At 50.3% G+C, this 24477-nt stretch overlaps 1 protein-coding gene across 1 annotated transcript in view; it reads left to right on the top strand.

Annotated features, from left to right (window-relative positions):
* The window catches only part of SCMH1 (sex comb on midleg homolog 1 (Drosophila)), a 53839-nt gene that overhangs the window by 28567 nt on the left and 795 nt on the right, over positions 1–24477 (top strand). Inside the window, exons 7-13 of the mRNA XM_009892999.1 lie at positions 5184–5416; positions 5963–6089; positions 7136–7336; positions 8026–8211; positions 14194–14325; positions 21129–21332; positions 22514–22656. Coding sequence (XP_009891301.1) covers positions 5184–5416; positions 5963–6089; positions 7136–7336; positions 8026–8211; positions 14194–14325; positions 21129–21332; positions 22514–22656 — 1226 coding nt within the window. The remainder of the gene's footprint in view (positions 1–5183; positions 5417–5962; positions 6090–7135; positions 7337–8025; positions 8212–14193; positions 14326–21128; positions 21333–22513; positions 22657–24477) is intronic.

The raw sequence follows: 24477 nt of genomic DNA, 5'->3' as shown, positions 1-24477 counted from the left end.
CAGCTGGAGCACCGAAAAACCACTGGATGAGTGGCCTACAGGGCATTCTTCATAGGTGTTTTAAAATGGATGTGAAGGGGATTTTCAGTCTTCTCGGCAACCACCCCCTGTGTTTCAGGACAGTGTCGTGGCCATTATTGGTATCTCTAGAGAGAAGGAGTATGAGCTATGGTTGCATCTGAGAGTACAGTAGCCCTTAGCACATAAAGCAGAGATTTCGGGTTTTGTGGTCCAGCAGCTGTTGGTAAATACAGACGGCTGAATAGCTGGTGTATTGGAGAGAAAGGTAAGAAACCATTCTCCATCTTCAACTCTTCTGTTCCATATTATCCTACATGTTTTGGCTTTGTTGTTCTTATCCCAAGGACATAATTTTGTCTTCTTCAAGCTGTGGCAAGCCTGAGATAAGCTGCTGAGTGACAAACGCTGCTTTCTAGTATTGGCTAACCCTCAAAGTGGGGATGGCAACTTCATGGAGTCTTCTGTAAATAATAGTTTGAGTCACAGTGTGGTGGGCAGCTGCAGGTGCTGCCAGTGCCATGTGTCAACTGGCAAGGGATGTTTCGGCATTAGGAAACAGAGCCTGAGGTCTTGAATTCTCTGTCAAGTGCCTTCGTTTCTGCAGGAAGCTCAGAACTCTTGTTTAAACTAATCCTAATCAGTCAGTGGTGTCCGTCTTTCTTTGGCTCTGAGTTCAGCGATGTTTGGTGCTGCATCTTTAGGGTGATGTTTCTCGCTGCAGCCACACTGAACCGATGCCAGCCGGCCCATTCCTCTGTGTCTGCCCTCATGCTGGATGCCTGTATGACCCAAAACAAGACAGTTCAGCCAGCAGAAAACTTGCGTTGTTTAGTTTTCTGTTCCATTAATGAGCTGAAATGATTAACTATGAGTTCAGATCACAGAATAATTCAGGTCGGAAGGGATCTCTGGGGGTTGCATGGCCCAACTCCTTGCTTAAAGCAAGGCCAGCTTTGGGGTTGTCTTAGATTGCTCAGAGCTTGTGTGAGCACCAAAGCTGTGGGGCAGAAACACGCTGTTTTCCTCAGCAACAGCAAACTTAATTTTTTAAGTAAGAGGGACCCACTTGATTTTCTGAAAATTTGGCTCCTCTTGGTAGTTCACTGTGGAGCGAAGACGGTGGTACAAGGAAGAAGAAGGTGGGGATGTCCCTGGCAGATGCTCACTGTTGGGCTTGCACCATCACCAGCTGAATAAGACGCAGTAAATCGAAGCTTTTGGCAGTTAAAGGATATGTGGGCAATGGTTTGCAGCAGGGAGATAAGCTGGCTTGCCGGGCACAGCCGTTAATTTGCTGGAGCTCGTCAGGCGCCGGGGGGTTGGCAGTGGGGTCGAGCGCTCTGTACTGCTCCTTCCCGCAGCAGTCCTCTGCTCCTGGCCCATGGCCTCGTAACGTCAGGGGCTGAGATGCTGAAGGAAAGTAACAGGCACCTGGTAAAAACTTAAGTCTCCTTTAGGAATTGGTTATAAATGCCGCGGTGAGGAGCCAGCAGTGTGGCCGGCCATAACTCTGGTTTTGGGGCTGCGCTGTTGCTGTGCTGGTGGGACGAGTCTGCTCTGAAGTGGTCAGTGTCTCCTCATCACGCTGGTCGTGTGCAGCCCACTACATCTGGTAGGGGCAAGAGAAATGAATTAGCACAGGCTGGTGGTTTAGATTCTGGTTCAAATCAAGCAAAAAGCCAGGCAGGTCTGCTGAATGGCACTGGATCATGGGATGATAAGATTTTGTTTCATTAAATCACTCCAGGTCAGAAAAATGTCTGTGCGTTATATCAGTCTCATTGAAGCAGCCACAGGAAAAAATATTAGTGCATATTCAGCATGTATTCACCGTTGTATTCCGCAATACTGTTAGGCACAAAGCAACAATCTAGGTCATTTTCTGTCTATTTATGCCCTGAGCTGGCTGCACATTTAGGTGTAACTTAGCGTGTTTCGTTGAATGGTCTTCTGAGCTGTAGCAGCTCCTCCATCCCTGCGGGAGCCTGGGCTGTGGCAGGGACGTGCTGCCGGGGGTGGCAGACCCGCTGGAACTCCTCTGGCGTGGCTGAATGAAATGAGGTTTCCTATCGTGCGGTCTGCCCACACCGAGCTCCGGGCTTCTGTTGCCCTAAAACCAAAACTGATTCTTTAAGCCTGACAAATTCACGTTACCTGTAATATCTTTACAGTTGAAGTGGACAATAGATCTTTCTAGCATTTATTGTACCAAAAGATGAAATCATTTTTTATTATGAAACTATACAGTGAAAGCTCACACACCGGGAGTTCGCCTGACATCAGTCTCCTTTTCCCTGGCACGGGGAATTCTCTGCGGTGGGGTTCCAGCCTCAGAGCCCAGGGTGTGGGTCAGCAGCTCTGCCTGCTGCATCCCTACTTCCCAAATGCGCCATTTCTGTGAGTTTTTCACTAGGAAAACTGAGATCATGTATTTGCTTCACAGCTTGCCTGTAGAATCCTCAGTTTCTCTTCCAACTTAGAGACACCTCCTTGCAGCACAGCTTGGTTTAGACATTGAGCGTTGGTGCAGACTGCAAACGAAACGCCCCCTGCATTGTTTTACACATCCCTTTGATGCTGAAGAGTTTCTTTGAAGTACAGAGCGTTTTACCTCTGTTTATCCTTGTTCTATCAAGTTGTGGGAATCTAGTAAATCCTTTAATACAAATATTTCTCTGCTGAGGTCAGTCGTGCGCATGTAAGGCTGAGGCATGGCGATTCAGTGATTGGAGCCTGCCCTATCGGTGCCATTCCTCTCTGCGAGCACAGCTCGGTGCCAGATGTCACCTGTAGCAGGTGACACTCACTGTCCTGGAAAACCATCAAGTGTAAGAAGCACTTGTGCTATCATACTCCTTTTCCTGCCAGCAAAGTAGTCTTGCTGTTAATATTAACATCTCAAACAAGGAGCAGTAAAACCCTATTTTTACCGTGATTCTCTGTATCTACCTGACACAAAAAAAGACATTACTTGGAAAGCAGATGGATCCCTGAATGACTGTGTACTTCTTCCCGGCATTGGATGCAGAACCCTGATGCACAAAAGCAAGGAAATAAAATTAAAAAAAAAATAATCCTGAGGGCACCAGAATTCCTGCCCTGCCCATTTGACAAGCAGAACGGGGCTGATTCCTGCATGCACCATGCACCGTGTTATTTGCACCGGTGCAAAGGGAGGTTAGGGTTTGTGTAAACCACCCAAAGACAACCGCAGGACGTTCTGCACTTGACCTTTTGTGCAGGTTACTCACAGAAACACACAGGAGCTCAGTGTGGTCAGGCAGGGACGGCAGAGTTGCCATCATCTCCCAGCAGCCAGTGGAAGCCAAATTTGCCGGTGGCAGCAGTCGTTGCCGGCAGCAGGAGGAGTGGCACCTGGTGTTCCTGGCCCTTCTCTGCGGTAGCTGCTGACCTCTGCGTCCTAAACATGCCCTGTCCAGGTGGCCTCGCTGTGACACTGAGCTGGCAGCTGGGGGTCGTCTCCATCTGCCCTCCTGCCCCCTGCACCGCCGTCTTTGGCACTGCCAATGAGACAGAAATGCACATGTGGCTGGAGACTGGGAGCCCCGACGGCAGCTTGGACCTGGAGGAGAGCCTGGCCAGCATGTCCACCTGCGTGAAGTCATCTAGTCCTGCTGCGAGATAACACCAGTCCCGGTTTCGAGCTGCCTAAATGAACTCAGGTTTTCTCGGACCTGGCAGCCAGGTTCGTGCCCAGTCTCCCCATGGAGAGAGCACAGGGTACCCCAGAGTCGAAGGTGGTGTGTGGAGTCAGACCAGAAGAGCAAAGCAGGATCTTCTACCTCCAGTGGCTTGTTCACATAAGGCCATAATAAGCTGCCGCTGATGGGACCTTATAGAGATGTCCCCATACCAGCCATGCTGTTCACTCTGTCTGTGCTCTGGTTAGCAGTGAAGTGGTTAACAGAGGTGTCAGGTCGCTGCCCCATGCCTGAAGTAGCTCCTGACTCGGGGCTTGCTGCTGTCACCTTGCAGCCCACTGATCTTCTCCAGACCCTTAGAAAGTTGGACCCAGCTCAGATTGCTGTGTCTGAGCTGTCGGCAGGAAACGGTGTCTTTGTGCTGAGGGAATGAGTCCTTCCTCACAGTAACTGCTTATAAAACCCTCATTAGAAAAACCTTGAAAATCTCTTTATATACCCACAGTTGTGCCACTGTTAAGGCTGCGTGCCTTCTGGTATCAGTCTTTTATTGCACTCTGTTTCCTTGGCCAAGATTTTCTCCTTAACTATAAAGCCCCTCACTTCAAAAGTGGGTTTCTTTTCCAAATTCAGAGCCCATGTTGAATACACAGTGAGGTTTCCAGGTCTGAAAAACAAGACATGCTAAAGGTGACTGTGTGTTTTTCAAAATCTGGGAGGGTTTAGGTTTGTTGCTTTTTAGCAGAAGTTTAAATCTAAAGGAAATACTGGTCTGCTGAGCTGAGCCAGCTCATCTCTAGCCTTCCGCAGGACTTGGGAAAGATGAATGACCGAATTCAGGGGATTTGTGGGCAAATACACCAGAAACTTGGTTTTGTCATGCAAAGCATGATAGGAAGGAACGGGCCGTGTGCTGGCCCTTCGCTTACCTCTGGCAGTACGTGAGAGGAGCGAGGCAGCTGATCTGACCAAGATGAGCTATTACTCAGGGCCAGGAGCAATAGTCCGTGTAGGCATAGAGGATGGAGCTGGTACATTCCACTGCAGTTCACTGGTAATTTAGGGACAGACCAAATTTGACTTCTGCCTTGAGAGAGGGGATTACCAGCCCAGCACGGACTCTGTGACTATCAGGCAGGTCTTGACTGATCCTTCCCCTCGGAATGCTTTCAGTGCAGTTTACGTGATCGCTGGCAGGTCACCACTCGCAGAAGGAAGAAGTGTAGGTGCCAGTTATTTTCAGGAAGGAAGGTACGGCTGAAAGCGTGATCCTTCTGGAGTTCAGCCCATCCAGGCTACGCCACAGTGTCCCACAGCTTGAGTGCTGAGCCAAGGACCAGTGCATTTGGTTTTTATTCTGGCATGGAGAGCAGTAGCCTCCATTCAGGGGGCTGTGAATACTCCAGGTTTTTCCATGTGACACTGTTTAAAGATGGAGGCTGCTCTTGTTTTCATTCTCGCCTGATTTAATTATATTTGCTTTTTCTCTTTTTATTTCAGTTGTGATTCCAAAGAGCCCTTTACCTGCCTCCGAAGTAAACTCGGAGAAACCTAGCATGCACAGTAGCACAAAGACTGTTTTGGGGCATCAACAAGGGCAAAGGCGTCGCAAAACAGGGAAGAAGCGTGGTCGAACGACCAAAGCGCTAATCCATCACCCCATGCCTACACCCTCCAAGTCAGTGGAGCCTTTGAAATTCCCCAGAAAGAGAGGTCCCAAGCCTGGCAGTAAGGTAAAAGCTGATGCTGATGCAGGCGGGTGAAAAGCAGGTGCTGCAAGTTCTGCCATGGGATGGTGCATGCGTGTGTTTGTGCACGTTTGTCTCAGCCTCTGGCTGTGTGACTGCAGCAAGTAGGAGACCAAAGGGGTATGTGGGCTGGGAATATCCCTCAGAGTCCAGCCCCGGAGCTGTAGAGAATGTCTGTGTCTTAAAGATCATTTCCATCACGAAACTGTGTCTTTGGAGCTGCATTAGCTGGGAAGTAGCATGGCAGATGCTGTGATCATGACAGGATGGCCAAACGGTGGAATTAGCTCTTCCATCCATCGTGTGTAGCTAGTCTAAGTCAAGCAGAGGTGGCAGATCTCAGGCTTGTTATTTTTTCAGGATTGTGGTTTATATCGATTACTAGGTTCTTGAGACTCCCCGTCATCACCATCAGAAATGTGTCATGTTCCACAGTGCCTTGTCTGTTGGATGCAAAGGAGAGAGTGTAGTGATCATGGGTGGTGAAGGAGAGCAGGGATAAAGGGAGAAATATCTCCTCTTTTTCTGCAGAGGAAACCTAGGACATTGCTGAACCCAGCACCCACCTCTCCAACAACCAGTACCCCAGAACCAGACACAAGCACTGTGCCTCAGGACGCTGCTACAATCCCCAGCTCTGCCATGCAGGCTCCCACAGGTAAGGGTCTCGTACAACATTCTTGACAAGATCGCACAGTTAGGAGCTGCATCAGTCAGACAGGGACACATTCAGACACTCCCATGTCTTCCTAAACCTGTACACCAGCAAACGTTACCATTCCAGAAAGGCTGGCCTAATAGAGAGTGGGTCAGGAGGAAAAGAGAGGCACACAAGTTCAGATCAGCCGTTCATTTATATCTCTGACGGTGAAGTCGTAGGAAGATTGCAAGTCTGTCTGGTCAGTGCAGACCCTTTCCCTGAGTTACCATGTGCATGCTATAGTGACTCTGCAGCCCTCGAAGGGCGCTCCTTGTGTCCCGTCGTGCCCAGAGGCAGTACGGTGTGCAGCACCTCTTGTGAGTCCAGAGAGTGAGCTCTCCCGAACCGTGCCGGGCACAGCTGCTGAAGCTACACCAACGTGCAGAACAACTGCTGAACAACGGTGGCAATGATCTGTTCAGCTTCAGCCAGGATATTGAGGCAATCGGGGACGAGAGGGAGCAGGGAAGGAGCAGACGCAGCAGTGCAGAGTATATGCTCTGCTACAGCTGTAGCTGAAGATGAACCTGGGCAGGAAAGTCCAATGCAAAGCTGCTTTTTATACGTTCGGTCAAGCACTGGATTTGGGCTGGGCCCTCTGTTTCCCCAGAACATAATTGGCCAATCTTCAGAGGAACCTAAAGAACCCAGTTTCCCAAAAAGTGGGGGTCGCATTCCTTCATCTCCTTTGAACATCACAGGCACCTTACCTGGCTGGCATGGGAACCACTTTGCAGCCTGCTTTTTGGGAGCCCGAGTGCTGGGAAAAGCATAGGAAAAACAGCAGGAGCTTGGAAGGTGAGTGTGAGGCAGGAAGATTTTGGAGGTGATTCCCTTCTACAAGTGGCTCCGCTGTTAGGATGCAGACAGGCAGTCGTGGTGGATTCCCCTTTGTGAGCGATTTGAGAGTCTTAAAATCTCAGCGTCTGTCAGGCTGGATTTTAGGCATCTGTTTCTTGCTTTCTTGAGTGGGTTAATGGCAAACACGTTTCTCATCTTGGCAGTTTGCATTTACTTGAACAAGAACGGCAGCACTGGGCCCCACCTAGACAAGAAGAAAGTTCAGCAGCTGCCAGACCATTTTGGACCAGCTCGAGCTTCTGTTGTCCTGCAGCAAGCAGTACAGGCCTGCATTGATTGCGCTTATCATCAGAAAACAGTCTTCTCCTTCTTAAAGCAAGGCCACGGGGGAGAGGTCATCTCAGGTGAGAACTGGCCTGCAGCACTTTGCCTTCAGAGATGTCATTGCAAGAATTCGCTCATTGGAAGATGTCTCTCCTGAAGCTTGGTGCAGTCGTGGGCCGGGACAGACAGAAGATTTCTGTCTTCTCGTTCTTGCCAAACATCTGTGTCAGCGAAGCAGCAGCTAGCGGCTGGCTCAGAGCAGAGCAGTGTCCTGGTTTGAGCATGGCCTCCAGGCACAGCTGCTGGAGAAGGCAGCATGCGTCCCTGCTATCAGCCCGGGCAGCCTTGTGCTTCACCCATCGTCCCCCAGCACTGCCCGAGCCCCCGGGAGGAGGCAAAACGGGTGGGATTGTCAGAACTCCTGATGGAAAGCCACAGAAATACCCCGGGTTTTAATTTTGCTTTTAAGCCCGAGGTTGCCTGGATGCTCTGGGAGTGCAGACCCCTCCTTGAATACCTTTCCGTTCCCTTGAACGCGGCTTCTCGGGCACTGCAGCCCCATACCTGACGCTGGGTGCAGCAGACTGGTTTTAGCCTGTCCCGGGGAAGCGAACTCGCCAGCACTCAGCCAGCGGAAGGCAGTGGCTTTTGTTTGCTCTAGTCTAGACCAGCGATGCTGAGATACAGAAGCTGGCTGTGCAGCCCTGGGCGTAGTCTCCTGCCTTTGCTGGGGGTTTACGTGTTGGGCTCTGTTTGTTTCTGTCTCCAGCTGTGTTTGATCGGGAACAGCACACTCTGAACCTGCCAGCAGTAAACAGTATCACCTACGTCCTCCGCTTCCTGGAGAAGCTCTGCCACAATCTTCGCAGTGACAACCTCTTTGGGAACCAGCCTTTCACTCAGAACAGCCACATGCAGCGCTCACACGAGTACGACCACGACAGGTATCTACCAGGTAGGAGCTGGGGCGGGGGCGGCGTTGTAGGGACCCCCCGGTGCTCCGTGCCTTAACCCAGATTTTATCTTTATCTCAGGAGGCAGGCTGTGTTTCAGAGCCCTCTCTGCAGGGTTTGTTGCATCACACCCAGTGTCATGCACATGCCCACAGGGCTCTTTTTGCACAGGATTCAAGTTGCTGTATTTTCTGCCTGTCGGTCTGATTTCCATCTCTGCCTGTAGGTTTCCGCTCATCCGTGCTGTCTCCTTGTCTTCCCTCCTCTCCTTGTCCCCCGGTCCTTCCTGCTTGCTGTAATCTGGTTATAGCGACTTCATCCAGTTAGGAATTGAGGTGAAAGACTCTGCATGAGAAATAGAAGAGTGGTAACATGTAGTAGGTAAACTGTAATTAGAAATGGAATTAAAACCTAGCAAAGGGTTTTCCACAGTGGCTGTGAAGCTGCTGCCAGCAGCCAGCGCATCCAGCCCTCGGTGAAAGCTTAGCCCGTTCAGGGATGCTGGATGCATCCGAGGCATAGGTGGCTTTGTTTTTCTTGGCATGGCTAACGCTCGGCTGCGTTGAAGCAACACCCCCGGCAAGATAGTTCATGCCACAATGCAAATTGTTCAGGCTGCAAAATTGCTCTTAAGCGAAAGTGGTGGAAAACAAGACCAGTAGTTTTCCGCCCCCCACAGTGCTGCGTAGTTGCAGCAGCCCCTGGGGCGATAGCTGCCTCCCCGGGCTGGCTGCTGGGCTCTGCCAGAACTGCTGCTGCAGGAACGCCAGTCCTGGAGAGGATAAAAGTTATCTGCGCCCTCTTTAAGTAGTTCACAAGTGTTTTGTGCTGATCTGCTCTCCTGTCTTGTTTCCTCCACTACCTCTCTGGCCCTCGAGTCAGCAAATAGCTGTTTGAGGTCTTTCCAGAATTAATCCTTTGGATAATTATGGCTCTGACGGGAAAAGCAAGAATTTCTACTGTAAAAGGATAAGCACTTAGAAAGAACTGTTTCAGGAAGCTTAGGGGCAACAGCCTAATGCCCCAGTGCTTCACTGCATCTCACAAAGCTCCCATGCTCAGGGGAGGGGATTAGCAGCAGTGTAAAGAGTGGGAGGACCTTGGAGTGGCTGTCCTCTACTTCCTCTGTGGCTGATGTACTGCCTGCGGGCTGGGGCTGTGCGGAGCCGTGCTGGAGCCAGCAATGCCAGGCGCAGGGAGCTGTGCTGTGTTGCAGGAAGAGGAGCTGTAGGAAGTGGGTTGGCTGCTGTGGCAGGTACAGGAACAGCATGTCTGGTTACTGGGACAAGAGGTTACCCCTCTAGGGACCCCCCCACTTAGAAGAAACCTACCAGAAGAAACCATGTTTCAGTGTGGAAACCATGTTTCAGTGTGGAAGTACCCCGTCATCATGAGATAGAGCAAAACCAGAATGGGAGGAAGAGAACCCCGGGTGTGGGCATGGTAGCAGGCTTGGATGGAGAGGGTCCTGTAGCTCACACGCATGGTTTCTAGCCATCGTGAGATGTCCGTGGTGTCTGTGCTGAGAGTTGGGCTGCCGGTCAGGGTGGAAAAGCATAAAGGGCCAGAATTCAGGGAAGTGCAGGCGGAACACCAGATATGGCACGATGCTGAGAGAGACCTTCTCATCCTGAGCTCTTCGTTAGAGTGTCTGCAGGGATTAAAGGAAGATTAACCACAGTCCAGAGAAGTGATAACACCTCTTCCTGTAGTTCATAGTGATGTCTCGGGGATTGTTGGGCATCTGGTCATCTAAAATTTTTCTCAAGCACCTGAAAGAAGATGATAAATATTGTTATCTACACAGTACAGTGGCTTTTGGTGAGGGCAAAGAAACAGTACCGGCGATTTTGAGAGGTTAGTGCTGGTCATGGAAGAATGAGGATGCAGTTGTACATCAGCTTAAATCACACAAAGCGTCAAGGCTGCCGTGGTCTTCAGCTCTGTGTCTTGCCTTGTTTCCTCTATGGCACAGGTGCTCATGTGCCAGAATGGGGCTGGTTGTTCCAGAAAATGGTCACTGGTTATGACTGGGAGCTGGTCTCAATTCCCAGAACAAGCTCGCTTTACAGGAGCATTACTGTGGATGCCATGGAGAATTCGTGCGTGTGCTTGAGGCAGAAGGAGGAAGGTCTTTGGGTCAGCTGCATCCTGGCATTCTGTCTCAATAAGTAAGGCATAATCATGGAAATCAGGGGAAGCAGATGAAGTTGTACATCAGGAAACAGTAGATTTGCAAGAAAAAGGGAAGTTGATTGCTGTTAATAGGAACAGGGATGAGCTGTGAAATTTTGTGAACAGGTAGATCTGATCTGGAGCCATCTGAAAACATAGGGCTGGAGGGACCTTCGGGACCACTGAGCCTTTGGTCTGCTGTTAAAGGCACCACAGCATTCGCTGGTGTTTTAATTAACTCTGGAGTTGATTTTGCTTTTCCACCGGATGCTGCTCCAAGTTTTTTTGCTGAATTTTTAGAACCTGCTTTGTAGTTTCTAGCCCAGATTTATTCATGGGCAACTTGGTATCTGACTGTCCTTGTCTTTACATTGTCTTGTAGCTTATCTTAGTTCTCCTTCTTCTGGAAGTAGTTAGAGAGCAGTTGTGTCCTTCAGGGGAGCTCGTCTTTTGGCTGCTCTGGTGAGAAAGGCTCTCTGCTCTTCTCGTCTAGTGTTGGTTTGAATTAAACTTCACAAGGGTGACTAGAGTGCCACCCAGCACTCACGGGGACCTGGTGCCACAGCACTGGCACCACCAGTGCTCTGGAAGCTGCTTTTTGTTGCTGTATCCTTGTGGCAGGTGATGATCAACCCATCCTGGTTGCACACCCTCGTCTTCTTGTCCGTTATTGTCAGCTGCAAGTTCCCAGCTCATGGGACAATGCTTCAAGTGCACATCTGTGTTTTGCTGCTGGTTTTACCTCCTTTCTGGTACTCCGTTCTATATGTATTTTATAGTCATAATTTCAAATGCTACTTTATCTGGCCTGATGTGGGAAGACATCAGCAGATTTCATCAGTGAATCTCTACAATTTGTGCAGTTATTAATAAAAATATTAAATGACACCGGGCTGAAGAATGATCCTTGAGAAAATTAGTTAGCAATGGCTCTCCAGCCTCATGTTCTTGCTCAGTGCTCTGCCGACAGCTTTTACCCTCAAATCAGATGTTTGTGCATATAACAAAGCTTCTGGTGATCCTCGTGTTCTCCATATCAGATGCATTGCTGAATTCCAGGTAATTGAGATTGACCACTCTTCCTTTGTCTGATAGATCAGTTGTTTTCCCATGATGAGGAAGCTATGGGGTTAGTCTCTTCTGATGAGCGCCTGATGCAGTATGTGCTATGTGTAACTGCAGTATTTTACTTACCCTTTCCTTCAGAACCTCCTACAAGCCTTGTGGTACTGCTGAGGTCAGACATGAGCATTTCACTGCCAAAATAATTTTTGCCCTTAATTTTTGCCCAAAATAATTTTTTGAAATATTAGCATCATGTTTCCTGTCACTCTGAGCAGCACATTGCTGAGTTTTGTTAGAATTTGCTGCAGCAGACCCAGGGCTTCACGTGCGCCTTCTTTCCTAAGTTACATTTTGGCTTCTTCCACACCCTTACATCCCCAGTTTGAGTGCGTTCAGTTACTTGACTTCTACTGCTTAGTCAATGGTGTGTATTTTCATTCCTGTCCCATTTCTTTTACCCTTTGAGCCCCGGCGTTCAGCACGGCTGTGACTGGAGGTGAAGGGTGGGATTTGTTTGAGTGGACGCAGGTGGATGTCACCTGAGGTAGTTGTGTGGGCACGCTCTGCGGTCGGGGAGAGGGTACCAGTGCAGTCAGTGCAAGTTACAGCATCCTAAAGTGGGGGCCTTGACTTTGTCTTTGACTCGATGAGATGAGATGAGGTGAGCAGAGTCTGACTGCCTGTAAAGGCATCCATCCTGCCTGCCTTGGGAGGCCAACAGCACAAACCCAGGCATGGGCAGTTGTGCTCCTCTTCCTCCCCACCAACCTCCCACCATTAGCAGGTGAGGACAACCTTTATTTCGTATTTTCTCAATCTTTACCTTTCTGCACAGTATTCTCTCGCTCCGTTCCCTTGCATTTGTTACTTCTGTAGCTGAAAACACGGTCCTGTCTTTTCCTTGGCACTGTGTCAAAAGACAAAATGAGTTACAAAAGTTCATTTCCTCCCTTTTCTTGCCATCCTCTGAGGTGTACGACACCATGCTGAGCGGGTTTTTTTCATCTCCAGTTCTGCTTGTTCTCAGCATCCTTCTCAAGTGAACATTTATCCATTTATTTAGATTGGGGGGGTCTTTCCTCCCAGGTTATTTCCTCACTGATGATACACTTTTGTGATATTTATGGCATCTTTGGAACTGAAGGTATTTTCTTTTTTTCCTGATGATCCACTTTGTGACTGCTGTGTGCAGCTCTGTGCATTACTCCATTTCTTTTTTTCTTAAAATTTGTCCTTTAAAATCAGAGACCCTAACTACAGACCTACTTTTGGTTTATCCTTCCATTAATTTACACTGACCTAACTTCTGATTCCCTGGGTTATCTTCTACAACCCGACCTTCTGTGTTTGCATTATTTTTAAAATCAACCCAAAACAAAACCTGATAAAACCTTTAAAAAGCGTCTCCTTTTGTTGTGGTTCTGTGACTGTTTGGTGAGGAAGGTCGTGCAGTTTTACATTTAGAGATATCCAGAGACATTACTAAAAGCATTTGTTTCCCGTCTCTGTCTGGGAAATGAATGTTTCTTGTCCTGAGGACAGTATTTGTCTTTGTAATAATGTTACAGTGGGTTTTGATCATACTCGTATGGGTTCCCGGAGCCTCAGTATAAGCAGCTTATCTTTCATTTCCCCAGAGGATTTTGACAGAACAGAGTCTTTTTCTCTACCTTTGTATTTCTCTTCAGTCAACTAAATTGTGACCGTCTGATGCTTCCCACCCATCTGTACCTTTGTTTCTTTGTTTGGCGTGATGCATCTCCCTTGGTGTCCAGTCCGAGTTGCTCCCTGCCGTATTTCTGTCACCCCTCCAGCCCCCGTCCCTGCCCTGCACCCCCAGCTGGAGCCGCTCCGTGCTGTTCTCCAGCTCCTGGCTTTTGTCTATGAGCATTTCACTCCTCTCCCTGCACACCTTGAACGTTGCAAGCTCACACGCGTCGCCCACGCTCGAGGCAGCTGGAAGGAGCCACCCGGGAGCGTTGGTGGCCCGCGTGGGCAGGCAGCAGCTGGTGGGGAACCTCTTCATTGCTTCTCAGTTGACCATGCCTTGTCCAGACCTGGCATGGACTGCTACCCGCTGTATCGCTTGCCTGGCTGCTGTTTCCATCCCTGTTAGCACCTCCATTCTCTGTGTTCATCCACCCACTGACACCTTGCGTGCAGCCTTTAGCCGTCTGCAAAGAGACGTCCTGCAGCCCAGCCTGACGTCCCGTCTGCCACGTCGAATACGGAGAACCCCGTTGTGGGGAAGCATTTGGAGAAGAGCAGCAGCGACAGCTGGGGCGCTTGAGGGATCCGTTTGGGGAAAGATTGAAAATTTGAGTACGGTTTAATGAAGCACTGTATATGGCACAGAGTGTTTGCAAATCATCCGAGGATTGTTTGCAAATCACCCAAGGGTTATGTGCGTCTGAAAGGGGAAGAGTGGGGAGGAGCAGGTATCATGCGGGATGAGCCAAGGGGTAGAATGAGGAGAAACGGAATTAAGTCAATCAGAGGTGATATTTGGGGTGAAATATGGCAAAACATGGCTAAGATTCTTCGTTAGGTTTCTCACCACCCTTTTTCTCTGGTAAAAATTGCAGAGCAAGATATAAAATGTTAAGCACCGACAGATGTGCTGGATTGCAGTTTTAACAGGCTGTTGCCAGGCTGGCGATGCACGCGAGTCTCAAGTGACTCTGGCAAGACTGAATTTCCCAGAAAGTCTCCACTCCTAAATAGGGCTTGTTCTCTTTTCCTAGACAGAAGCAGTTCGTTAGACGGCACTCTGCAGGGACCAGGCCGGGGTACAAAGCGATATTCCCAAGATTCCCCTCCATACAGTGCTCCTCTCTCCCCCAAGTTACCAAAGAATGACCGTCACCCTTTGGAAGGTGAGCACAGCGTCTCTTCCCAAAGCTGGCTGTTTATAGCGACTTGTAACAGATACAGCAGGATTAGATTTGCCGTGCCAAATCGGGCCGTGGGTTTAGGAAGTCTGCTTTGCTTTGTCTCTGGCATGGGTCGGTGCTTGGTGTTTCAGAGAGAAGTGAAGAAACCACTCTATGCCAAGGCAAGGTCCCCAAGCAGTTGTGTAAGGCATGTGGAACGCAGGGAGAATTCCTTCTAACCCTGATAGTCATCATCTAATACCATATAATCTGAGATTTAATTACCCATATTTTAGCTTCCATTGCTATGCATGGTATTAATGGTCATAAAACTGCCCAGTTGCTTCAGTCAATCTTCCCCCAATTTTTTCTATGATGGTTTGCTGCAGTGTATTGTACAGAAGCTGATGTGCAGCCGTACGGCCAGGAACCCGCTGCCCTTTCCCAGGATCCCTTCTTGTTCCTCACAATCCTCCCTGAATAGCAGAGAGGGTCTCACTAGCGTGTGCTCCACCAGCTAAACCAGATCACATCACATCCTGCAGCATGCTGCTTCCTGCAACGTCCGTCAGATAACGCTGCTGCAGATGTGCTGTCCCGCATTCTCAAAAGCAGTTGCAGAAATGTCCCCTTTGGTATGTGGTCCATAGGTGTCCCTTGCGTGTGCAGGTGGGAGATTTCCAGGGGTGCACATAGCTGGAGGACTGCCTGAGCCTGAGCAGGAGTCTTCAATAAATACACTTCCACCTTCCCTTTTGTTTTCAACTGCAAACTCCATCACGTAGACTGGAGAGTCAGCCTTACCGAAGCCTTTTAATTAATTGATGGTGAAATCTGCCAAGGTGTTAGTCTCAATTCTTTGTAATGTGTCCCAGAAAAATTGCTCGAGACTCTTGGCTGGGCTCGTAGTTCAGTGGCTTTGTGCTCTGTTGCTGTCCCTTTAGAATCACCATTTCCCTGGTTCTTGCTGAGTTTGCTGGGCTTGGCTTGTTGATCTCAGATTGGAGAGAGCACAGCCTCCCATGCGCTGTGGTGTGGTTTTAGTCTCCATCTGTCACTGTGCCCTGTGCTCTTCAGGATTACTGACCCTGTATCTAAGCACAGCTGATCTGAACTTGCACCCTATGATGGACAGTTTCTAATGGCCTTATATCTACATTGATTAAAATTGTAGGTTTGTCACATAGCTGAAGTGAAAAACAAGGTGACATGTGGGACTGTCTCATCTATTCCAGCAGATTGACAAGCCAAAAATGGCTCCCTGAGGCCCAGTCTGTTTCTCACTTCTAGGTACATGTCCTTGCTGGTCTCTTTGACGTTCTCCTCTAATACATCAACCACTGCACTTAGGTAACCTTTAGCAAAGCCTGTTAGCTCCTCCTCTACCAGCAGGAACACGCAGTGTTTGGCCTGTTCTTGACGCCCAGTGGTGTGCTTTAGAGGTTATGGTGCCTTGGTTAGGTGGTGAGTGTCACACACTGTTGTCAGTGAAGAGAGAAGGCTTGCGTAATGGGTAATTCATAGAATGGTTTGGGTTGGAAGGGACTTTAAAGATCATCCAGTTCCAACCCCCCTGCCATGGGCAGGGATACCTCCCCAGGCAGGGATACAACCAGCCCAGGTTGCTCCAAGCCCCGTCCAACCTGGCCTTGAACACCTTCAGGGATGGGGCAGCCACAGCTTCTCTGGGAAACCTGCACCAGGGGCTCACCACCCTCATAGTGGAAAAGCTTCTTCCTAATATCTAACCTAAATCTCCCCTCTTCCAGTTTGAAGCCATTCCCCCTCGTCCTATCACTACATGCCCTTGCAAAAAGTCCCCTTCCAGCTTTCTTGTAGGCACCCTTCAGATACCAGAAAGCTGCTACAAGGTCTCCCCGGAGCCTTCTCTTCTCCAGGCCAAGAGGCTCCAGGCTAATTCCAAGGAGGAACCTATGTTAGGTTGTCTACAAGACTGATTGTTAGTCTACTTCAAAGTCTATTCAATTACCTCTTGACCTTTGAAGGGACATGACATATGGATGCCCAGAGTACTCCAGTGTCTTCTGTAGAAGTAAAGACAAGTATGCAGAAAGTGTTCCTTCATGTGAGGGGGATGATTTTCCTGGTTTGTCAGCTTCCTACAGCAACTTGGTCTTGTTCTGTTCTTGGTCCAAGCAGGGGGCGTACAGGGCAGGGAGAAATGAGCTGCAATTCCAAATTCCATCTAGAAATTCATTTTTATCCCACAGCTAAAAGCCTGTTCATCCCCCTCCACCATAAAATCTACGCACAAGCAGGAATATTTGCATTTCTGAGGGTATATTTTAAGAATATGAGTCTGAAATCATAGAATCATAGAATGGTTTAGGTTGGAAAGGACCTTGAAGATCATCAAGTTCCAACCCCCCTGCCCTGGGCAGGGACACCTCCCACCAGCCCAGGTTGCCCAAGGCCACATCCAGCCTGGCCTTGAACACCTCCAGGGATGGGGCCTCAACAACCTCTCTGGGCAACCTCTTCCAGTGCCTCACCACCCTCAGAGTGAAAAACTTCTTCCTAATGTTTAATCTAAACCTGCCCTCTTCCAGTTTATAGCCATTCCCCCTCGTCCTGTCACTACATGCCCCAGTAAAAAGTCCCTCCCCAGCTCTCCAGGAGCCCCTTTAGGCACTGGAAGGCCGCAATAAGATCTCCCCGGAGCTTTCTCTTCTCCAGGCTGAACACCCCCAACTCTTTCAGCCTCTCCTCATGGGAGAGGTGCTCCAGCCCTCGGATCATCCTTGTGGCCCTCCTCTGGGCACGCTCCAGAAGGTTCATGTCTGTCTTATGTTGGGGACTCCAGAGCGGGATGCAGTACTCCAGGTGGGGTCTCATGAGAGTGGAGTAGAGAGGCAGAATCACCTCCCTTGACCTGCTGGCCACACTTCTTCTGACGCAGCCCAGGTTGGCCTTCGGGGCTGTGATCGCACATTGCTGGCTCATGCTGAGCTTCTGGTCAATCAGCACACCCAGGTCTTTCTCCTCAGGGCTGCTTTTCAGCCATTCCCCACTGAAATACTCAGATATTGAGTATTTCTCAAGCAAGGAGGTACATCTTCTCACGGTGATGAACTCCCCGAGCAGAGTATATTCTGGCTTCAGTAGTGTGACAGAGAGCAGTACCTGAACAGTTTCCAGTTTGCCAAATTGAAGGCAGTGAGGAGCAGTGGGAAGTCTTTGTTCGTTGTGCCTTTGGCAAGAAGTCAGAAAGATGAGGAGGGCATCTCACTTCTCACATTGTTTTTCCTCTTGCATCCAGTGGCATTTATGTAGCTTTTTGCTAAAAGGCTGCAGTTCCAGCACAGTGGGGACCTGCTTTTCAAAGACTATCATTTGTTGGAAACAGTGGGTGTTTAGTAGTTGTGCAAATCAGATTTACGCTTGTGGCCAAACTCCATGTTTTAGCAGTAAAACGACCCTTTTGAATCTATAGCACTATTTGTTTAATTAAACTTTAATTAGCTGCTCCCTGCCTCTCCACCACTAATCATGGCATGTTTTCCTACAATGCTCCAGTTGCAAGCCTTATTTAAAACTAGCAGTTTGTATAAGAAAATCTGCCCAGGAATTAGCCACCTCCTCCTCACGCCAAAGCGAGTTATCGAGGGCGAAGGGATTCTGGATAGCGTATACGCCTGAAGGCGGTCACTTGCAGAAGCATGTTGTCTTCTGCTACAGATGATTCACAGGACTGGCAATCATTCCCGTCTTGCCTTGTTTCCCTCTCCCGTTTCTGGAGGTGTCATTCATTTGAGCAGTTCTCTGTGTGTTTGTATTTTTAAGAAAATCCGAAATCCCTCTTGCATTGATCCTACCAAGAAGCCTCCAGCTCTGCTGCAGGATTTACAGCACGCCCAAGCACTCACTGGTCCAGAGATGGGTGACCTGAGGGTGAACGTGCAGCTTCAGTTCTACCTCTTGAGCAAAACAGAGTAGTGCTCCCTGGTTGTGTGGCCTCATCCTCTTCTTCGGATGTGTGATCGTAAGCACATGTGAGAACGTGATCACATACTTGAGTGCATTACAGCGCATTCACATCAGAATAATGACAGTGTATTAATTATTGAGTGAAATATTTTCTGAGGGTGAGTTTTGGATCCTTAAGTGTTGCACCGACGTGGTCTCCCAGCCTCCCAAGCTGTACTCTTCGCTAGCTGAGCCCAGAAATTCCTTCTGCTGACCTAAATCCCCTCCGTGTGAGCTTTGGGGTCTTCACAAGCAGTTAGACACACATGTTTGCCTGACCCAGCACATCTGGGGCACGTGTCCTGGGGCTTCCTGGCAAGTTGAGGCTGTACATCACCTCGCAGGGGGGGCTGGCTTTCCGTGGAGGACGGAGATGTGCGGCACAGACCCATTCCCACGCCCACAGCCCCCCTCCTGTCCCAGAGCATCCGTAGCCGTGCGGAGGGCTGTGCCTGCCGACCCCTCTCGTGCCTCTGCACTTTGCCAGGAACCAGACATCACCTTTTGTTTAATGAGGAGTGGTTTGGGGTTTAAGCAGAACTGTCCTGCTGGAGAGGAACCCAAATGTAGTTGCTATGAAGAAGCTCCTATAAAGTGCCCCTGGTGTGAGTCACATCCACGGTGCGGGTCTGTCTGGGCCTGGAGGGAACCCCTCTCCACCCCTGGGCCAGAGCAGCCAGCTCAGTGCTGGGTTGGCATCCAGTCTTGTGCTGAAATGGGATGGTGGAAGGTGGTGCAGGAGTGAAGGAGGGGTCCAAAGTCACTCAGGAGTAGTCATGAGTCCAAAAGCCTCCTCTTATGCATAGAGAGCTGGTGAAAACACATCTGCTCCTGTGAGAAACTGGACGTGCGGGCCAGCACACAGCACAGGGCACCGGGGGAATAACAGTCTTCGCATCAGCACTGTTTCTACATGAGATTTTAAGGATGTGCTGCTGGTTTCTGAGAGTGTCCCAGAGACATAAAAGCAAAGAAAGGCAGAAATACCTCAAGTGCAGAGTAACAAAGCCCACGAGGTGGAGGGTTGCGGTTACGCAGGTGATCTGCTTCCCTGAATTGCCAAACAGCTGGACAAGAGGGATGTTTCCATTTTGTAGCCTTATGAGATGAAGCCAGGGCTGGTACGGGCTGGCTGCCTCCGGCCGAACTCGCCCCTCAGGTCTCTGCTCAAACACAGGCAGCAGAAGCACTGAAACCAGGGGATCCCAGTTCAAACAGTAGTCCTGTAGTTCATAGAAACCAGATAAAATGAAGTGCCTCCAACAGAGGTTGCCCCGTTTGGTGGAGCCCAGCCTCTGCAAGGCTCAGGTACTGCTTCAGGCTCTGGCGAGCTGCGTCTCCCCTCACTGCAGCATGGCAGCATTAGCTCAGCAGGGAAGGTTGGGAAAATCTCAACAACTTTTGGGTCTCAAGCGCTGCAGGATTGACTATGCGCCCTCACCACCATCCCACCTCAGCACCACCTCGTTGTGCTGCTGGCTTCTCACCTGCTGCTCCTGTGGTCTGGGAAGTCCCAGGGAAGAAGCCCAGGGCCTGGCTGGGGCAATCGCTCAGGTTTCTTCATCCTTGTCACCTCCCGTGGTGTGTGAGTGGCAGGAGCTCAGGACTATGAGCTGATCTCAGGGTCTCTGTGGACACTGGTAGAGGAGCTCTGGTTCCCAACCAGATGCAGTGGCCCAGCCAAAGTGCACTGGCAACACCCCTCGTTGTAGGAGCTGCTTTCTTCTTTGGCTGTAGGAACTTGCCGGGTATTTCCTAATAAAGAACGCAGGTATTTGAGGATGATTCATGAGGCATCAAGTCTACCTGGACTGTGGTTGTGCGTGCCAGAGTAAAACCTACAAACACGTGGTCCTAGGATGTAGCTGTCACGGTGTAACAGCAAAGGGAGACCTTGCTGGCTCAGCCCATACAACATACCACCCCGAATAGTTTCCTCAGCCCCTCCATCCTGATACTGCCACTGATAGCTGAAAATTGAATGTGTTTCTGGAAGAGAAGGTGAGGAAGCCAGGCTTGCCCTGGGACCTGGGCCCAGGGAGAGCCCTCTGCCCCGTCCCTCCTGCGCATGTCCCAGCAAAGGATGTTGGTCACCGACCCGGTTAGGCAGGAGGCCCAGCAGGAGGTCAGGAGGGGTGGGCAGCTGCTCACCAGCACCATGCCTTCAGGGCTGGAGGATCAGCACGTCGTGAGAGCATTGCCCAGTCCTGAGTGTGCAGCTGAGCTGCTCAGAGGAGCGCGCTGCTCCCTCTGCGCCGCCTGTGTGCCGCTGTGCAGGCACAGCGTGAGTCTTACCGAATGTCCCCCGCAATCCCAACCGCCTGGTCCCTCACCTTGCACGCTAATGCCGATAATGTGCAGTGCTTGACCCTGAATCTCAGGGACCCTCTTCTCCCCACTCAGGGCTCTCATGTGAGTCCTGTGTCCCTTGGCATCCAGAACGGGCAGCCCTCCACCGCCTGCCACCATGGTGCCCCGCTGCCACAGAGGGGCCTCTGGAAGCAGTAAGGACGCAGGACCGCAAGCCAAACCTGGTGGTGGCATTAACAGAGCAGCTGCTGCTCCAGTCTGGGCACCAACCGTTATAACTGCTGACTGGTTGGACTGGCGTTTGTCAGGCAAACAGCAGGCTGCAGCGCTTCAGCAGCGCCTGGCTTCATTTCTGTGCTTTCAAGGCGACCGCCAACGCGCTGGTTCGACCCTGTTCCCATAGCCGTGCGCGAGCGCTGTCTCTGCTGCCGTTCTGCTTTCTGCCGCCGAGCAGTAACTTCGGGCTGCGTGGCGTTCGGGTGCACTGACTGCAGCTTGGTGCGTTCCAGGTGAAACCTTTGTTCTGGGAGATGGCCTCCCAGGGCCCTTGGAGCCTCGCCTGGACCCCATGGACTCTGCCTTGAACTCTGTCAATTCATCCAGCCACAGCAGGAGCTCCAGAGACTATCGCCTGCAAGGATACAGGCACCTGCACCAACCCTCTAGCCTCAGCCAGGGCAGCACCTCTGCCTTGCGTAGGCTTAGCTCTGGGGGTAAGAGAGTTAAGAAGCCAGCCCACTGATTGTAAATTTGGCAATAAAGGGCTTTTCTAACTCCAGTTACACCTTTCTAACTTCAGCAAGTACCAGAGACTGGCTGCTACACTGTTAAACAGGTAGTCTGTTAGGTTTAATGGTAGCTCTAGAGACGTGGAAGATGGGCGGGTGGAAATACGGAGAGCTGATGCTTGCAGGGTCACCCCTCAGTGTGCTGACGAGGGGGGACCTGGAGGTCAGTGGGCAGGAAGGAGGAGGCAGGAGCTGAAGTCACGAGCGTGGGCAGGGGGCTGTCGAAGCAATAAATGGGTGTCTGGGTCCGTGAGGATGGCTCGGGAATGGCCAGGGAGTCGAGAACTGCTGGATGAGGCTGGAAGCTGGGGCGGGTGGCCGGGAGGACGGGTGGATGTGCAAACAGCTCCTGTGTGCGTGGAGTAGGAGCTGTTCCTTGCAGTAAATCAGCACGTGTGAAATCCAGGTGTTTGCAAAAAAAAGTTATAATTTTAGGTGCAGGTCATCAATAAAAGCCTCTGAAAAGCTCAGGCTGCTGATGCCTTGATCCATCTGCCTCCCCCCACCTCTGCGTATGCGGGTGGAGAGCTGGAACAACGGGCTGTGTCGATGCCGGCACGGTAGGAGCAGGACTTCTGTTAGCTCGGGCAATGCTTCCGGACAACAGAATTCCGCATATGAGCTCAGTCCATCAGAAAATGCATCCAATGAAAACGTAAAACAGCTTTGCTGTGTTAAAGTTGCTGAAGGTGGAGTTCGGAGCTGGGCAGCGAGGGGAGAAATGGTGCGTGGGGAGAGAAGCGGGAATGGAAGATTATTTTCTGCAAAGGTGGGAACCATCACAGCAGATGGGCAAGGAAGAGTGGGAATGGGGTGACCAAACTCAGCTGAAGGGGGGCAAGGGGAAATGGGAGCTTAGAGTGAGGAAAAGGGCTCAGTATAGAAGGCTGCCCCAAAAAGTAACGCCTAAGGAGAGAGAATAAGGCTTCGGTGCTAGATCTGTGCCGCAGGAGTCTCTCGGGCACGGTTGGGACGTGCCCTTCACAATGTCTCTGCCACGGCTTTGAGAGAGGAGACAGAGTGGTGTAGACTAAGGGTGAATGAGTGCTGGAGCGGTGCTGTGGGCACACTTGGAGTAACGGCTGCTGTCTCCCAATGCCCCCCAGGTTCAGAGAGGTACCTTGGCTCTCGAGACATCTCACGGCTCAGCAGCCGCGACCCCTCGTCCTGGACGGTGGAGGAGGTGATGCAGTTCATACGAGAAGCGGATCCACAGCTGGGACCCCACGCTGACCTCTTTCGAAAACATGTACGTAGTATGTCTGTATATGTATATACGTGTGTGTGTGTATGTCTATATTTGTCTGCATATGTATATGTTGTGCAAGGGGGCAGATTGTCACACAAGGAAAATCTAGGAAAGTCAGAAGAATGGCAGCACCTTGTACCAGCTGGATTTTTTGTGCTAAGAAAAACATCTTCATAAATCCTGCTGCATCATGTTCAGGCTTGGGCTCAGGAACCGTGAAGGGGAGGGCATCGCGGCCCCACTAAAGCTCCAAGCACCACTGCCTTTGTGTGTACAGAGAGCTCAGCTCTTAGCTGGAACCCTAGCGCCAAAAACGCAAAACCTGCTTCATCCTTGAGTCTTAATATTCACCTTGTAGCAAATTTCTCCTGGCAAGAAACATGTTCCGAATGGAATTCATGGCGTGCATTGCTACTAAACTCCACTGTTTCCTATAAAAAGGGGTTTCCTAAGGCTCTGGTTCCTGTGCATGTCTCTAAGTGTAAAATAGCTGCAGACATACAGCATGGAGTTTGTACAATTAAAGCTACAAAAATTTTGGCAGCTTCACGTCCTTATTCCTGCCAGACAGTTTGTCTTCCCTCTGCCTTGTGATTCAGTCCATGTTCAACCTGGTGGTGCTTGTGCAGTCAGAAGAGCAGGAGAAGAAAATACCCATCTTCCCCAGGCAGGAGAGGTGGATGGGACACTTCTTGCTCTGTGCAGGGCTGAAACAACACTCTACATGCCTTTTTTTTTTTTTTTTTAAACTAGTTCTATTTTAGAACCACCAGTAATTGAAAAATACATTGGTTTAATTATGCAAGAGCGTGCTCAGCTCTGCTAAGAGATAAAAGCCCCCCTGTATTGGCAATCCTGAGGAAGCACTGGAGATTACTGGAGATCTTACCAAATGAGACCTAACTGAGCATCGCCATAGGACAGGATTTTCTGTTGTTAGAGGTTGGGTTTTTTATTTTTCATTTGTAAGTCCATTAATGTTTTCTCCATGGAAACCTGTCCACTGCAAAGCTCTGGGCCAAACCAGGACCGGGGCAAGGAAAGGAGTGCAGCAGGGAACTGGAAAACTTCCACTTGCAGATGCTAAGTGCAAAGCTGTTCTCTGGTTATTTTGAGCTTCATGATCCCTCCCCTCCTGAGCCTCAGTGAGGGCACATCTGGCTCAGCTGTAAAGCATCAGATAGTTTTGAAAGCTGTGATGTTGAAATCAGCCATGCTGGAGATGAGATGCTCCGCTGTTGCTCTGCCAGCTGCTGGGACTTTGCTTAGAAACTGCAGGAATTTGCTTTGCATGCAGTGGCAGTCTCTTTGGGTTTACAGGGTTTGGTCTCTTCCCTCCTTCTTCAACCTGGACTTCAGGGCGCGTGTGTCCTGTTAGCAGGACTGCTGTCAGCATCGGCATGTCCTCTCCCAGGACATTTCCCCTGCAGTGGGGTGATGATGCCCTTCAGTCAGAGACTGCTCCCCTGAACTGCCACGATGTCATTTGTTGCCCTGACCCCGCTCTACCTTCCTCCCTGCCTCCCTTCTGGATTTGCTGACCAGCTCGACATGGCTCCTGGATGTTTATCACCCAGCAGATTTCCCACCACCATGGGCTGAACACCCGTGCTGCAGGCAGGGCGGGATGCAGGGATGTCTGTGCTGGGATGCTGCAGTTATCCTAGAATAATAGAATGGTTTGGGCTGGAAGGGACCTTAAAGATCATCCACTCCAACCCCCTGCCATGGGCAGGGACACCTCCCACCAGCCAAGGTTGCTCCAAGCCCCGTCCAACCTGGCCTTGAACACCTCCAGGGATGGGGCAGCCACAGCTTCTC

Source organism: Charadrius vociferus, unplaced genomic scaffold (genome assembly GCF_000708025.1).
Source record: "Charadrius vociferus isolate BGI_N301 unplaced genomic scaffold, ASM70802v2 scaffold459, whole genome shotgun sequence".
NCBI classification, from domain to species: domain Eukaryota; kingdom Metazoa; phylum Chordata; class Aves; order Charadriiformes; family Charadriidae; genus Charadrius; species Charadrius vociferus.
The sequence above is the reverse complement of the archived record's forward strand: the minus strand, read 5'-3'. Positions and strand labels throughout refer to the sequence as shown.